Raw genomic sequence first — 16,630 nt, forward strand, 5'->3', positions numbered from 1 at the left:
AAGCTCAAAGAAAGTCCCCTTTGCAATCGTTGGAGCAGCACGCTGAAGCTGTCAATCAAACAGCGTGAGTTTATCAGTGACTGACGTGCAAAACTCCCGTTTTATTAAGTGAATCTCTTATATCGCGTTTGCAGTTAGTGAAGATGAAAGCATTTGTTAGTGTAGAGAAATTTAGTTGCAATGATGAGATCACAGCTTTCATTCGCTCAACATGTCTGTGATTGACTACAATGTTCATCTCTGCAACCTCTGGAGGATGCAGCCTTCGAAATGAGACACAGCTATTGTTTAGCCTTGTATCCGGCCTTGTCTCCGTGTTTTTGACCCTGGACTGTTTCCGTGTTTATGATTGTTTGCTGCCTGCCTAGACCTTTGCCTGTGATTGGATTATTTTTCTCGTTTCTGTTTGCTGGTGTTTGACCCTCTGCCTATATGACTACGCTCATCCTATTAATAAAGTCTGCATGTGGATCTCCAACTCTGTTGTCGCGTCCCATACATTACACATACAAGGAACAAAAGAAAACACAACGGGAAAAACACTAATAAAGCAGACAGCGGCAGTTATCGTACAAAACGTAATGTACATAATACACTCGAGTCAGCATATGATTATCGTGTTTATATTGTTTCACATGTACATGTTGAGAAAAAACTATAATATCCACATGCTCGGGTGAGAAAACAAGCTGCACTGACAGACGTTGCAGAGACACAAAGATAACAATAATACATAACGCTGTGCTAAGCTAAGTTTCTAACAGCAGCACTTTGTATTTTCTGTTCGTTAATATATCTCCCTCGATGAAACTTAAAGGAAGCATATGTCTCAAAATCATTTTGCTATTAGATAAGTTATCTTATCGGCTCACTCAGGTTACAGCTGCGCTTACCTGTTGTGAATGCAGTGATGAACAGCTTTCTTTCCTCATTTGATGGGTGTTTAGATTTCATGTGTTTTCTCATTATGGTGGTGATATTATAACTCAGTTTCAGTAATTCATTTGATCAAAAGTAATTCGATTGTGTAAGATCATTTTCATCTAAGTAATTCCAAACTTCGCGAGGCAGGCAACAACATTTTGCGACGATCAAATAAAATAAACCTATTAAACATGCTCCACAGCACCACCCGGTGCATTTAGTTATAACTGCAAGTCATGAAAACTCTCGGAGTGTTTGGTATGGTAATGGATATGACAATGTAGATATATTTGGTCTTGGTGGAATATTTCTGCTACGCTGCTGCTGCTTTATTGCTGCTGCTGCTGTTGATTACTGCTGCTGCAGAGCAAGTATGGGACTTGCTACTGCCAATACATACATGACCCGCTGCTGTGAGCAAGTAAGACATGCTGCTGCTGTACAATATAGCGTACATGAATAACCCCCCAACAGAGCAGGTTACATGATATTGGACAATACAAGCATTATTATAACAATATTATTATTATTATGTCAGAGATCCCCCATCAATGCAGAAGGCAAGATGATGATTCACCCTCACCCCCCAGCAGATCTACCGCCAAAACAAATGTACTGCTGCTGCTTCGAAGAGCCATAGGAACCGTGTGTATGCTATCTATGTGTGCCTGGTTCATTTTTGCCACAACAAATATTCTGGGCTGTAAGGCTTGGCTCTAGTGGCCTATTAGACTATATGTGCCTGGGCTATCACGTCGAATGGCTTAGCTCTAGTGGCCTATGTAAATGTGTGTCTGAGCCAAAAGGCTCAAACATACCAATTAGAACACACATTATGTGTGGCTTTAACAAATGGTAAAACATTGCAGGCTAATAGAGATAAGAAACCCTCCACGACCACCTGAGCAAATAATAGTATAATGATGTAGCATCATTTGATAATGTCATTGTAACCCTATATACTCCTAAAAGTAATCTCATTCAGATGAACGGAAAATTAATGAGCATGACTTCAACATGCATCAGCTGACCCAGCCCGAAACATGTAGGTACATAAAACATCAGCCCTGAAGAGTTGTTGAAGTTGAGCAATACTATGACACATTTATATTTACACATCATAATATCAATGAGATTAACAGAACTCACTATCTTGTCTGAGTTGCATGCTAATGCATTTCTATTACATCTTTGTCCCATATGCAATGGTTATGGCAGTGGATGCAATTTGACAGTGAATCCCATAACATAATTTCTCAGCGTGCAACTGACTGTCGGTCCTCACAGATAAACACAAATCAAACGTACGGCCGCATTTACTTATCTCAGTAGCGAACTCAAAGTTTCGCTACGTCAATGGCTGATGACCACACTGCAGCTACCGCTCAGATCAACAAAGCTTGTCCATAATTCGGCCACACTGCCTGCCGTTGCGACACACCGCATATAGAAAACACCTAAAGTTATCCAGAGCGCAACAGGAATTATACTATACAGATTATAACACAAAATTACACATTAAGCATCAACTGAGGCACTCTTGCTTCATTTGAAGAACACATGGAACTGCCTTTGCACACTCTAAGGTAAGCAGAAATGATAAATATCATTCTACGTGAAATCCATTAATTAAATGACTTACCGACCTTGCAAAATCGCTGTTCGTCCTGTAGTATGAAAAGTAAATGCACAATAAAATCCGAATACAGCTGCTCACGTACTTAGTATGTAAATAAGATGAAAACATTGTTTGGATTTTAATCACGATATATTCAGATTGCATGATCACTCATTAGCCGTCACAAACTCATCTCACTCAATAGCAAACAGGTTACTTTAGCCCTGCACGCGGCACGCACGCAACGTCTGCTGCGTTCTATATTGTTGGTACATGCTCCATGGCTATCTGAATTTGTTATCCATACTGCTGCTGCTGTACAAAATACTTGCTGTAGCTTCGTTAGAATGTGATACAAGCGAAACGCGTTTCCATTTAAAGTTCAGCAAGCTTGTCTCTGTATCATTATAAAACATGCATATGCGCTAGCTGCTAAAATGCTTAGTAATTCTCTCTAAGCATTAAACACTGTTGATATGACATGAATTGATAAAGCAGACTACACAAATGCACAGTGATAGTATAAGAACCCATGTACTTATCTTAGATGATTTCTGAAGCACGTTGCATTACTAAGCAACACTAACTCATGTATTTAAAGATTAAGCACGCATGCTCATTGGCTACTAATACAGCAGGAACCATCATTATAGATAATGATGTGATAATTAGCAGGTTGTGTTAAAGGACCTATTAGTCTGCGCCATCTAGAGTTTCATGCCAGAACTTTGTATTTTTAGTTCTTAGGATTTATCATGGATTCACTGCATTACGGCCAGCAAATCAACATAGTAAAATTCATATAGTCTTTATTTTTTCGAATATAAATTACAGATCGGATATTCAAATATTGGACTATTTGTGCACACCCCTAGCATAGACTACTGCGCAGCGTCTCGGGTGAAGGTGCGACACAGAAATAAAAATCAGCCTTTACTGTTACATTTTGGGGTTGGGTTAATTTTTTACAGGTGTCTTTGATCAGGGATGGACTCTGCATAATAGTGTCCCTTCAGGACCAGAGTTGCCCATCTATAGATCTTATACACCAGTGGTTTTCAAACCTGGTCCAAAGGGACCCACCACTGCACATTTTGTATGTATCCTTTATTTTTCACATCTGGTGAAGATCATCAGCTTGTTAGAGGAGAGCTGACATTGATGGAGGAATTTACAAACTACAATTTCTGTTCATCACCGGACCTGATATAAACCTAAATATACTCAAATTATTTAAATTAATTGAAAAGTGTTTACTATTCAATAATTAATAGAAGATATTTGTTGTTGTAATGATGTCAGACATAGCACACACAATAGTAGTAGCCATTCTGTACTCCGGCACGGTTAGCGATCCGGGCCAGGGCCCGGTACAGAGCCATCACACTAGTGACATTAGACGGAAAGAATGAGTGCTTATGAGATGTGTTTTCTCAGCACAAAACTGGTTATACTGTAACTATGGTTAACTTCACAGACTTCAGTGAATGAATACCAGTACAAACATGTGCATCAAACAGATGGAGCACAGTTGAATAGAAATAAAACACTAGATGTCCTGTTACTGGAGATCTACATACATGCAGAGTTCAGATCCAACCCTGATCAAACACACCTAAAGAAGTAAAATAAGATCTCCAGGAACAGGATTGGGCATACCTGCTCTAGGTTCATCAGCTCATTATTAGAGACTCATGATCGGAAATTAATTTCTAAAATAAATCTACAAAGTGTCCTGTTGAGGTACTCCAGGGCTGCGCTCAAGTTCAGATTTTTATGCCCTTCCCTTGCTAACTTAAGGACTCAGAAGTACATCATTGTTTACACTGAACCAACACTGGCAGAATCTGTCTAGCTACTTTAAATGTACCTCTCTAGGCTCTTGATTGCTTGGAATATGCAATGGAGCTGATTTGCACATAGTAAGTTAGTTATTGGCAGATCTGAGGGACCTATAGGAGCTGAGTTCAGAGATATAGGATGGTACTTGTCCATTAAGAGCTTTAAAAACAATCAGCAACATCTTTAAATTGAATTCTGAAAAAGACAGGAAGCCAGTGAAGTGATAAAATTCAAGTGATATGATCTTGTTTTTTGCACTAGTTAACGGTCTATCTGCTGCATTCTGGACCATCTGCAAACGTGCCAATGAAGATTGAGGAAGGCCAAGGTACAGCGAATTACAACAGTCCAGCCGTGATGTGACAAATGCATTAATAACTTTCTCCAAATCTTGAAAGAAAAAGTGTTGATTTAAGTCTGGAAATGATTCTCAGTTGATAGAAGCTGTTTTTAACAACTGAGCTAATTAGTTTTTCAAGACAAAGCTCAGAATCAAAGACAACGTCTACATTTTTTGCATGTGACGTAATATATGGAGTAAGACTGTCTAAGTAATTTGCTATCGAATTTCTGTTTTTGGAGGGTCCAAAAATAATCACCTCAGTTTTCTCATTGTTAGCTGGAGGAAATTATTTGCCATCCAGCATTTAATATCCTCAAGACAGTCCATGAGAGGCTGCAGAGAATCTCTAGTTTTCACTGGAAGGTACAACTGAGAATCACCAGCATAGAAATGAAAAGAAATTTTGTATTTTTTGATTATGTTGCCAAGTGGAAGCATGTACAAATTATTAAATTAAAGTAATGGCCCCAGTGTTCCAATGTTTTCTTATGTTCCAGACAATACTGTATCTAAAACAGGAAGTAATGTTTTTCAATATTAGTGCTCATTTGAATCTGATCAAAATATGTCTGCTGACAATTGTAATATTTGCAAAATTCCCTAAGGGTTAAAACAACTATTTTTGACACTGGACTAGTGGATGACGTAATGGGTGAAATAACCTTTTATTTTAACAAAAACATCAGTTTGAGTGGGTTGGGAACTTCCCTGTATGCTTATAGTATAATATGGACTGAGTTGTTGATAATTGAGCTTTTTCTCTCCTTTGCTCTCCTGGGCTTCTGCTTCTTCTCTCTTATCTGCAAATGTCTTAATTATTATTCTTCCTTTTTGTATATTCTGAACTTCATCTATTAGATACAATACTCAGATTTTAGAATGTTATTTTACCTTTTGGTTTTATTAAATATTTCCATTATTGATTGAAGTTTGCGTGTGAAGCTAAATTTAATTGTAATGAAAAAATAATTTTTCCATCAACGTTATTTATTTATTTATTTAATATGGACATAGCAATAACATTGGACAAACCAGATGCATTGTTTAAAGTGTTATAGCACATGTGCTAATTTTCAACACCAGTCCATAGGGACTTTTATAACAGAAAGAAAAAACAAAAAAAACACATTATTAAACAAAACCCAGCACAATTTACACATGGGAACAACTTTGGCCCGATTTAAGCCACTTTTTGAGCTCTCTGGTGAAGATGTTAATATTGTTCTGTAATTTAGCCCCTCTATAGACGAAGCTAGACTGTCCAAAAGATGTTCTAAACTTCGGGAGCACACAATCCCCACTAACTGAGGCTCTGGTGGAAGGTCTTATCATCAGCCTGGATCTCTTTTCCCAAGTTTTTGCATCAATTTCCAAAGGGGAAATTTGAACTGCGTTGCATGATGAAATTCATTCAGCATGTGCAAACCTTAATTAAACAATTTCATGATCAATTAAAAAGGAATTTATACCTGAATGATTACGCTGGAATGAATGGATTCTGTAATATCATCTGTAAGATTATACTTCTGTATATTCTCTATTTCTGTAGAGCTGGACATTTTAATAATGATCAAATGACTGAGTTCAGCTGTGAGAATAAAACCAACCTGTTTGTTCCTCAGTTTCTTCATGTTTCACACTGAATGTTTCTTCAGTCTTTATTTCTTCAAACTCCTCTTTATTAAACTCAATCTTCATGTCTTCAGACTCATCTTTAATAAAATCAATCTTCATGTCTTCAGTCTCATCTTTAATAAACTCCATCTTTAAGAAGAGAATAATTAAAAGTCTTCAATGACCTGTTGGACAAAAAAACACTCAAAACTAACGCTGCAAATGAATAAACTTCATTTATAGATATTTATGATATACATTTTAGTATTTAATGAATTATAGATTATATTTAAATGATTACACTGATGAAAACATGATTAGTTAGTTAGTTAGTGTTTGTTGTTCTCGTTCATGTTCACTGTTTGAGCAGCACGTGTCGTGATTCACTGAATCATTTCTCAAAGTGTTTGATTCAATTGACTCGGAGTTGAAAAGTTCAGTTTCTCCATCACTACTCTCCAGAGACTGAACTCGTGTTCATGATAAACTGATTTATGATTTATAGAGAGAAATGAGACGCAGGTTTACTGTTTCTCATCAGTGGATATGAGTTTTACTCACACAAATATCCTTCATTACAGTTAGATAAAGAATCACAATGTTACATTAAATAGTAAATAAACTCATTTCACATCGCTGGTAAAACTATTAAAAATACAAGACTGTTTCTATCGATTAAAACAGCTTAAATTCTTAAAACAAACCTTTCTTCAGCAGAATCACAAGAATCACAGCAGATGCAGGAGCGCGGCGCAGTCTTATGACGTCATGTCGTCACTCCAAAATAAAAGTCGTGCATAGAAATCGAGATATTTAAAACAAAATGCAACACTATTACACTAATAATCAGTAAAAATCATTCAGTAGTTATTAATAGAATAACAAAACACAAACCTTTACATTCAATCGTGTTTGGCCCATTTATTTATGATCACAGCGCATACACATACAAACTTTTAGTCCAAAAGTGCGCACATTTGTAGAAATACACATTTCAGATTTCATTACATAGAATATAAGCCGGGCCGTACGCAGGGTTTCATGATTACCCTGGTCAGAAAATGACGTTTGTTTGGGGGGTACAGGGGCATGCTCCCCTAGAAAATCTAGATTTCCCTGGTGTACATATGTGCATTTTTAAGATGTTTTAAAGGGGTGGTTCAGTGTTTTTTATAGGATTGATTGTGTTCTTAGGGCACAGTTTAAGTAAGTAAGTAAGTAAGTTTATTTATAAAGCACATTTATCACAGCAGAGCTGACCAAAGTGCTGAACAAAGTCAAAAGATAAACAAAAAATAAACAAAACAGATGATACAATAAAACAATAGAACATAGACAAAATCCAATTAAAATGCCTGGAAATAAAGATATGTTTTCAACTTTTTCATTTTAAAAGTTGTATTGGAAGGTGCAAGGCGAATGTCCAGTGGAAGTTGGTTCCAGAGACGGGGGGCAGCAATAGAAAAAGCCCTATCACCCTTCATTTTTAAGTGTGAACGAGGGACAACCAAGAGAGCTCTATCAGAAGATCTTAGAGATCTGGAGGATGAAGAAGGAATAAGATGAACTGAGAGATAAGATGGGACTTGACCATTAAGAGCTTTAAAAACAAACAACAACATTTTAAATTGAATTCTAAAATAGACAGGAAGCCAATGAAGAGAGGCTAAAATTGGTGTAATGTGATCTGTTTTCTTTGCCCCGGTCAACGGTCTTGCAGCTGCATTGTGTACCATCTGTAAGCGTGCAATGGATGACTGAGGAAGACCCAAATATAATGAATTACAATAGTCAAGGCGGGAGGTGATAAAAGCATGAATGACTTTCTCCAGGTCATTAAAAGTTAAAAATGATTTCAGATCATTTCAATGATCCGTAACTGATAAAAACTGTTCTTGACAACTGTATTAATTTGATTTTAATTTGATTAATTTAGCTAAGCAAAGTTCAGAGTCCAGAATGACCCCAAGATTCCTAACCTGGGAGGAGACTGAGGGGAAATGCTTGCCAAGCTCATTTATGAGACCATTTCTCAACTTAGGGGGGCCAAAGACGATTACTTCAGTTTTATTTTCATTTAGTCGAAGAAAGCTATTGGACAGCCATTTCTTGATGTCCTCAAGGCAGGCCAATAAGGGTTGAATGGTATCGCCAGCTTTCAATGGTATGTACAACTGGGTATCATCAGCATATAAATGAAATGAATCATTATGTCTCCTAATAATGTCCCTCAAAGGTCGCATATATAAATTACAAAGAAGTGGCCCCAAAATGGATCCTTGAGGCACTCCACAGGTAATAGGAGCAACAGATGAAGAAAACTTACCTAACTCAACAGAAAAAGACCTGTCTCTAAGATATGAGTTGAACCACTGCAAAGCAATACCTCCAATACCAAACAGATTTTCTAACCGGCAAAGGAGAATATCATGATCAACTGTATCAAAAGCAGTTGTAAGATCAAGAAGCAGCAGGACTGAATTTTTACCACTATCAACTGCAAGCAAAATGTCATTGAATACTTTAAGCAAAGTAGACTCAGTGCTATGATGAGCAGAGAAACCAGATTGGAGAGTTTCTGTTAATTTAGCTGTATTCAAAAAGGAAATCAATTGTGAATATACGACTTTTTCTAAATGTTTTGATAAAAATGAAAGCTTAGAGACAGGCTGATAATTATCAAGGCAAGTTTCCTCTAAACCCTGTTTCTTAAGCAAAGGTTGAACTACAGCATGCTTGAAACATTTCGGGACTACCCCAGCACTTAGAAACAAGTTAATCATTGACTGAATGGAAGTACCGATTTCAGAAAAAGAGGCCTTAATGAGCACCTGCCCCTTTGCCCCTTGGTGGCCAAAGTGCCCTTTTGTCAAAGCAAAATTTCCTCTAATTTTTTTTGTAATAACATGACCTTTTGTGAATGCCTGCCCATGCCCAATCTAAATATTAGTAAAATTTATGAATAATAATTTAGTCGTAAATAAAATTTACATGATGACCATTCACCTGTCGACGACAACCTCATCCGACCGGGGGGATTCCTCACGCCGCACGCGCATTTTTTAATTGCCAGGGGATATTTTCAACACCGCGGCAGCTGGTTCATTCTCAGCGAAGTGCTTTTGATGTTTACTTACTTATTATTATTTTACAAGAACGATGTGATGTGAGAACATGCAGATATGTTGTTTATATTGCTGTGTGTAGAAGTAATGTTAGCGTGCTGTTTGAGGGAGAAAAGTTTCACAGGCATCGAGGGGTCTGGTCTTTTTTATGTTATTTGACTAAACTATTATTATATTACAGTATTTATTTATTTTTTTAAAACGTAGGGTGCCTTAAAAATAATTATCACAACACTGGGAAGGCTTATTCAGATTTTCTCATTCTCTGAATTATCATTACAAAAATAAAAACAATTCAGAAATGAATTAAAATATAATTATATTTTAAATGTGACACTTTTTTTTTTTTCCTACAATAGCAACAGTGTTTACAACAGCAAGACCACTTTAGCCTGTAAACTCAATAATATCTCTTTGGAAATAAATGTAAAAATATCAATGTCAATATAAAATGATTAATACCTGACCTGACATCAAAGTGCAGTGTGAAGGAGATGTGACCCTAGTAGATTTCAGGAAAAGGTATGAAATGTCCTTTTGTGTTTGTGTGTGTGTTCTGCAGTGCAAAGATGCCTCGCAAAGAAAGGATAAAAAAAAAACAAAAAAAGAAGGAGCTGCTTGAGGCAGCAAAAGGCAGTGGATCCAAAAATGATCCGCTGGCCATGACTGCTCTTTTATCCTGTCTAGAGGAGGTTAAATCCTGGCTATCTCAAAATTTCTTTATCCTTAAATGAGGAGAAAACAGAAGTAATTGTTTTTGGCCCTTCAGAAAATACTAAAGCACTTAATTTTGACCTTGGATCCCTATCGGATTTTAGGTCTTCACAGGTACGTAATCTGGGTGTTGTTTTAGATGACTCACTAAAAGTTGATAAACAAATTTCCACCGTGATCGGGTCCAGTTTTCCTCAGCTTTGTATACTTGTAAAAATTAAACATTTCCTCACTGATAAGACTCTGGAGATGGCGGTGCATGCTTTTATTACGTCATGTCTAGATTCACACACAGCTCCATTGGAGGCTATGGAGGTCCCCTGTTGGATAGGTAGACATCATCAGAGTTGCAGGTCCTCTCTTGGCATGTTTTTTTTAAAAATAAAAAAAATGCTTATTTGAAGTTATATTATGAAAAAAGACCTTAAACGAAAATTTTGTATGTCATTTTTGTTTCTTCAAAATGGTCCCCTCTTGGCCAGAGCAGAGTGATAGTCCCCTGTTAGTAATATAGGCGTGTATGTGTGAGTTTTGTTTACATTCGACAGCTGGGAAGGTGAGGACCAATTGGACAGGTAATGAAGTGAAGGCTGTGGAGCGGCACATGATTCATTTCATAACCAGTGGCTCTGCAGAACCAGTGGCTTTGAAAGACAGAGACTGGGTTGCAATCAAATACTACATTCACAACAGAATCATATCAATGAAAAGGAAGATGAATAGATAGAACTAGAATGTATAAATACTCCTCATGTTTCCATAGTCTCTTGTCGAGTATTGTGATTGTTTACTGTAACCGCTGCTGGTGAGTTCTCTGACAAGTCTGTTCCAAGTCACGTCTGTTCATGGTTCCTGCTTCAGGTCGGTTCATGCTTCAGGTCAAGTCTGTTCTAGTCAAGTCATCGTTTATGTTGTATCTGTTCACGTTTGGAAATAAACTGCACATGGGTTCATCACTTCAACTTGCCTCCAGTGGACCTACGTTACATTATCCCCACCCTTCAGACACTATTTTTTTTTCTTACTACTTCAGGATCATTATCATAATGCATTGTTTCAAGTAACTGACATAATTTCTTTCATAGAATAAGGTTTAAAAGTATATGTAATCTATACCCTCAGTGTCAACAAGCAAGTACTTAAAGGGATTGTTACTTTCACACATATTACCCAGGTTTTCAGTGTTGCTTTGTTTTTGCACAAGTTGTTTAATGTGCTCTTTCAGCTATTGACAAATCCTTATGAGTGGGTGTTACTTTTAACAGGCCGTGTGTGTTAAATTACATTAATATAACTGGGATGTACGTTCTGACATTATTAAACTGGTTAGCTGAACCCACTGTAATGTTTCAGGCTGAAGCTTTAATAATGTATTAATAGTTGTCTTCTTTATAGAATGACACTAAAGAGAGTAGTTCATTAAAGGACAATTCTGGCACAAAATGAACCTAGGGGCGATGCATTGAGAACTTTGTAAGTGTACAAACAGTTTAATAAGAAGATGCTTAATAAAGACAGTAAATTACACGTATACAGGCAGGAGCCATCTTGGAAAACAGTCTCGACCAGTCGAGCCACGAACGCCGTACTACGTGAGATGACCTGTGACTTAAACCTATCGACCAGCTCACTTAGCATGCCGTTCGTGGCTCGACTGGTCGAGACTGTTTTCCAAGATGGCTCCTGCCTGTGTAGTTTTTATATATCTCTGAGCCACTCAGTTTTATTAGATTTTATCAACCTGTAAATGTGAAAAAGGTTTACTGAGCATTGAGCATGTCTGTTTTGTACACCGCTGCTTCTAATGTAGAAAGAAATTTCAAACATTTAACAGCAACCAAATTGCAAATATGCACCCTATTTTATTCATTACTGAGTCTTTATAAGTCATTTAAATCTGAAAATTGAATGTGTATCTATGGGCCTCACAAATCACTTAAACATGAAATGAGTGTTTGTTGCTATGACCTCATAAGTCACAAAAACCCAAACATGTCCTCACAAGTAGCATCGAAAATCAGGTCTGCCCAAAATATAGCCTTAGACAAAATCTCAGCAGATGGATCTATTCCTTGAAGCATTGGTAGGAAATTATTTGATAACCAGGTCTGTTGGACTTGGGAAAGGCATGTCCTAATATTTCACGTTTTTTTCACAAGTCCCGATATATCATGAAAACAAGTGTAAGTGTGTGTGTGTCTTAAATAGTGTGAGTGTGATATGGTGCAGGTGTAATCAGTCCCAGGAATGCGGGCCTATGGGAGATGGAGTCTGGATAGGTGTATGTCAATATTCAGGTGACGGCTCCCTCCGGCGGCCCGGAGGATGCACCGGGGGAGCTGCATTCGTGACAGTTAGCAAGTTAACCTTGTTTTTTTTTTTTTTTTTTTAATGTTAAATGAAATGTTTTAACTGTCTTTATGGGGACACCTTGTCTAAGTGGGGATTGCATTATATGCATGATACCTTCTATTTGTCATGTTTGACTGATTACAGGTTGCCTTCCAAAACCACATGGACACAGATTCCAGCTCTGCAGAAGATGGGAATGTGTCCCACTCCAATCACAAGGTAAAAATTATAGATGATGGCCACAGTTCATAAAAGTTTGGAGAATTCATTAATTTTATCTGGACTGATTTTCGTAACGGTTTAAAAGGCAACCCTTTCAATGTTTGTTTGATACTTTAGACCCATTCATACTTGATAACTTGCATTTAATTTTGCATTTATTCATGCAATTAGATATTAAACTACAGTAATTGCGTGCATGTAACAAAAATGCTTGCTTTTACATTTTTTTTAGCAGTTTAAAATATAGGGTATTTTTTGTGGATGTTAGAAGGAAATACTTTTATTCTAGAGACATTGGGAGATATTGTAGTTCTGTTTCAGTGACACAGACCTTGTATTTAGGAAATTTAATTTGCTGAATTCTGATTTCAGTTTAAAAAACAAATGCTTGGATATGATTCTGAAGACTCACTAAGCAGCATGGAAATAACAGAGGATGAATATGTGCCAGGGTCAGATTGTGAAAGTGAGACCAGCTCAGAGGGAGGCAGTATATTAAAGAAAAATGCTGCCACCATGGCCAGTCCTGCTGTTAAAGATGGAACAAGAAAAACATACAAGGGACCTAGAAACCGGAACTCTGAATCTGACACATCTGGGGGAAGCTCCATAACTTCACTTACAGTCATGCACAGTCAAAAGACTGACGATGGATCTAGAAGATACACCAAAAAACATTACTGTCTCTTTTGTGAGAAACCACAATCCAAAATCGCCAGGCATCTGGAACTTGTTCATAAAGATCAATCTGAAGTCGCTAAGGCCATTTCATCTCCAAAGAACTCCAAGGAAAGAAAGATCCAACTGACTATACTAAGGAAACAGGGGGACAGAGCACACAATGTAGATGTCATTACACAGGGAAAAGGTGTCATTGTTCCATGTAAACAAGCGAGTTCTCCAAATGTCAATCCAAATAAATTCTTACATTGTGCAAATTGCCAAGGACTTTTCAAAAAAAGATTTCTTTGGAAACATATGAAAAGGTGCCCACTTCGAGGTGTTCTTCCAAAACCTGGTAGAACTCGAGCCCAATCGATTTGCGCCTTTGCGCAACCTGTGCAGGAAGGAGTTAGCAAGGGACTGTGGAAACTTCTCAGTGATATGAAACAAGGTGAAGTGGTAGATGTCATAAAGAGTGACCATTGTATTCTCAAGTATGGCGAGCAGAAATACAACATCATGGGACACCGGCGTTCTGATCATGAACTGATCCGTCAGAAAATGCGTGAGTTAGGGAGACTGGTTTTGAAAGGAAGGCAGGTGTCCCTTCTCAAATCACTTGAGGAATACATTGATCCAGCCAACTTCCAACACACAGTTAATGCAGTTAAAGCTGTTACAGGGTTTCAGCGTGAGACAAATAAGATAGTGGTGCCAACGCTAGCCAAGAAACTTGGTCAGAGCCTCATGAAGGTTGCCGACATTGTAAGTTGTGATGCAAGAATCTGCGGTGACACAACAAAACTTCAAAAAGCAGAGGACTTCAAACACATCTATCAGACACGCTGGAGGGAGATGATCTCATGTCATGCTTACAATACCCTGGAAGAAAAAAGGTACAACGCTCCACTGATCTTGCCATTTGCAGATGATGTCAAGAAACTCCATATATATTTAAAGGAGAAACAGCAAGAATACTACAGCACACTTTTTAATGCACCGAACACCAAGACCTGGGCAAAACTGGCTAAAGTCACTCTTGCACAAATGATCATCTTCAACAGAAAAAGGCAAGGGGAAGCCTGTCTGATGCCAGTACAATCATTTGAGTCTCGAGACAACTCTACTTTAAACATTGATATTGCTGACTCTCTCTCAGAAGTTGAACGAGCACTATGCAAGTACTTTAGTCGTGTAGAAATCCGTGGAAAGCACGGAAGGAAAATTGCAGTACTTTTGGCACCGGAAATGATCAAATCCATGGAGTTGCTGGTTAAAACGCGTGAAGTTTGCGGTGTTCCGAAGGAGAACATCTACATGTTTGCAATCCCAGGCTGCGAGACATCATTTCGTGGATCAGACTGCCTCCGCCGCTTTGCCATGGAGTGTGGTGCTAAATGTCCAAAAGCCCTATCGTCCACCAAGTTGCGCAAACACATCTCTACAATGTCCAGAGTTCTTAACCTGAATGACACCGAAATGGACCAACTTGCTGATTTCCTGGGACATGATATTCGTATCCACAGGAAATATTACAGATTACCAGAGGGAACACTCCAGCTGGCAAAAATCACCAAAGTCTTGATGGCAATGGAGCAGGGAAGGCTTAACGAATTCAGAGGGAAAGGTCTTGACCAGATCAACATCAATCCAACAGGTATGCAACCTGTTAATCGAGTTTAAACTACCTGTCAAGCGTGTCCTAGTGACTTTGGAAGAATCTGTGCATATCTCTGAATACTAAGACTATATTTCAGAGTGCGTTGAGCCTGATGCTGGGATGGAGAGTGAAACAGAACGGTCAGATCATTCTCATGATGTGACATCAAGTGAGCCAGGTAAAGATTTGTAAACGCATTTTTTAAAGATGTTTGTCATTTCCATTAGTTAAATAATAATTAAATCATGCCTTCAAGCAGGCACTTCAGGAGTGAATAGCAGCAGGCCAGTAAACAAGAATGAAGGTAAGATGTATGAACAGGCAGTTAAATGTTTAATGCAATCAGAATATCAAGAATTCCCCCAAACAGCCTATCAGTAATTAGTAGTTTGATTTCGAAATGTATATGATTGTGTTTCTAAAGGATCTCCAGAGAGGACACGGGAGGTCATGAAAGTAACATCAGGTAAGGAACCTGTCCAGTAATAGTTTTTATTTGCTTTATTTATAAAAGGTCAACAACATCATAAAGAATAGTATAAAAATAATCCAGTCTTGCACCTACAACACATGCAGTGCAATTAATGTAATTTTCTTGTCATTAGTTCCTAGGAAGAGAAAGTGGAGTGAGGTGGAGATTGCGGCTGTAGAAGACAAAATGATTAAATTTATTCACTCGGGAGTTACTCCTGGAAAAGTCGACTGCATTGCATGCATTACAGCAGCCCCCAAAGCCCTCGGTGAACGAGACTGGCAGTCGGTAAAGTATTATGTAAAAAACAGAATCACAGCATATGAGAGAAAGACCACTAAAAAGTAAGGTTGATTTTGGTTGTTGATTCTGTTTTTGCATTTTAGTTGAATTATATTACCTGTTTTTTTTTGTCTCAATACCATGGTTGGAAACATTATAATGTGATTTAAGTTTTGAAAGAGTTAAAACGGCTCGATGTTGGTTGTAAATTTGGTGCTAGTTTTACTGTACAGTAGCCATACGACAGAGTGCCTATAGTTTTCAATGCCTTTATTCAGGCCCCTTTACGTTTCACATTTTTAATTGTGTTGTGGATTTAATTTTAAATTGATTAATTTATTTTCTGATGGCACATTAGACGAAACACATCATAAAAAAAATATGTTGTAATATCTGGTGGCAAGCACGGAACCCATACTGTACTGATTAAATTTGGCTGTAGATTCAATTTTCCTGGTGCGCTCTATTTTGTATCAAGGTCGTTTTTATTTCTTTGGGATTTTTTTAATGACTTAATGATTCAATTCTTAGAAACAGCATTTCTAAGCAAGACAAAAAAACCTCTTATTTTGACCATTCCACTGATAACGTTCTAGTGCATGCATTACAGAAGCCCGAAAGCCCTCATTGAACAGGACTGGCAAGCGGTAAAGTATTGTGTAAAAAACAGAATCACAGCATATGAGAGAGACCGCTTCTGGGGAATGCTGTAATGCATGCAATACAACGTTATCAGTGGAATGGTCAAAATAAGAGGTTTTTGGGCTAGCTTTGAAATGTTCTTTCTGAGAATTGAATC

At 37.7% G+C, this 16,630-nt stretch overlaps 3 protein-coding genes across 6 annotated transcripts in view; 1 reads left to right on the forward strand and 2 right to left on the reverse strand.

Moving 5' to 3' along the window:
- The window catches only part of LOC125244061 (stonustoxin subunit alpha-like), a 1,172,099-nt gene that overhangs the window by 216,981 nt on the left and 938,488 nt on the right, over positions 1–16,630 (reverse strand). The window lies entirely within an intron of this gene.
- LOC125244190 (gastrula zinc finger protein XlCGF57.1-like) overlaps positions 1–16,630 on the reverse strand; it is a 45,185-nt gene that overhangs the window by 6,519 nt on the left and 22,036 nt on the right. Inside the window, exons 1-2 of one of the 2 annotated variants that reach the window (XM_048154237.1) lie at positions 7,046–11,708; positions 6,335–6,526 (exon numbers count right to left, since the gene is read on the reverse strand). The exons of the other annotated variant lie outside the window; for it this stretch is intronic. Coding sequence (XP_048010194.1) covers positions 6,335–6,491 — 157 coding nt within the window. The 5' untranslated portion in view covers positions 6,492–6,526; positions 7,046–11,708. Of the gene's footprint in view, positions 1–6,334; positions 6,527–7,045; positions 11,709–16,630 lie in introns of those variants that run through there. 2 annotated transcript variants of the gene reach the window in all.
- Positions 11,851–16,279, forward strand: LOC125244115. Of its 2 annotated transcripts, none has more exons than XM_048154093.1 (6): positions 11,851–12,751; positions 13,127–15,074; positions 15,175–15,255; positions 15,334–15,381; positions 15,502–15,543; positions 15,683–16,279. In XM_048154093.1, exons 1-6 carry the CDS (start codon positions 12,695–12,697, stop codon positions 15,895–15,897), a joined length of 2,391 nt encoding a protein of 796 aa, XP_048010050.1. In that variant the 5' UTR covers positions 11,851–12,694; the 3' UTR covers positions 15,898–16,279. The 2 variants fall into 2 exon arrangements, with proteins under 2 accessions (XP_048010050.1, XP_048010058.1); XM_048154101.1 differs by having other exon boundaries at positions 15,337–15,381.

This window comes from Megalobrama amblycephala, linkage group LG1, assembly GCF_018812025.1.
Source record: "Megalobrama amblycephala isolate DHTTF-2021 linkage group LG1, ASM1881202v1, whole genome shotgun sequence".
NCBI classification, from domain to species: Eukaryota; Metazoa; Chordata; class Actinopteri; order Cypriniformes; family Xenocyprididae; genus Megalobrama; species Megalobrama amblycephala.

Excerpts from the sequence above, each read along its gene's own strand:
- LOC125244115 (XM_048154093.1), top strand. The coding sequence starts at position 12,695 with ATGGACACAGATTCCAGCTCTGCAGAAGATGGGAATGTGTCCCACTCC. Across the intron at positions 12,752-13,126 it reads TGTCCCACTCCAATCACAAG|TTTAAAAAACAAATGCTTGG; the intron begins GTAAAAATTATA and ends TTCTGATTTCAG. Across the intron at positions 15,075-15,174 it reads GATCAACATCAATCCAACAG|AGTGCGTTGAGCCTGATGCT; the intron begins GTATGCAACCTG and ends ACTATATTTCAG.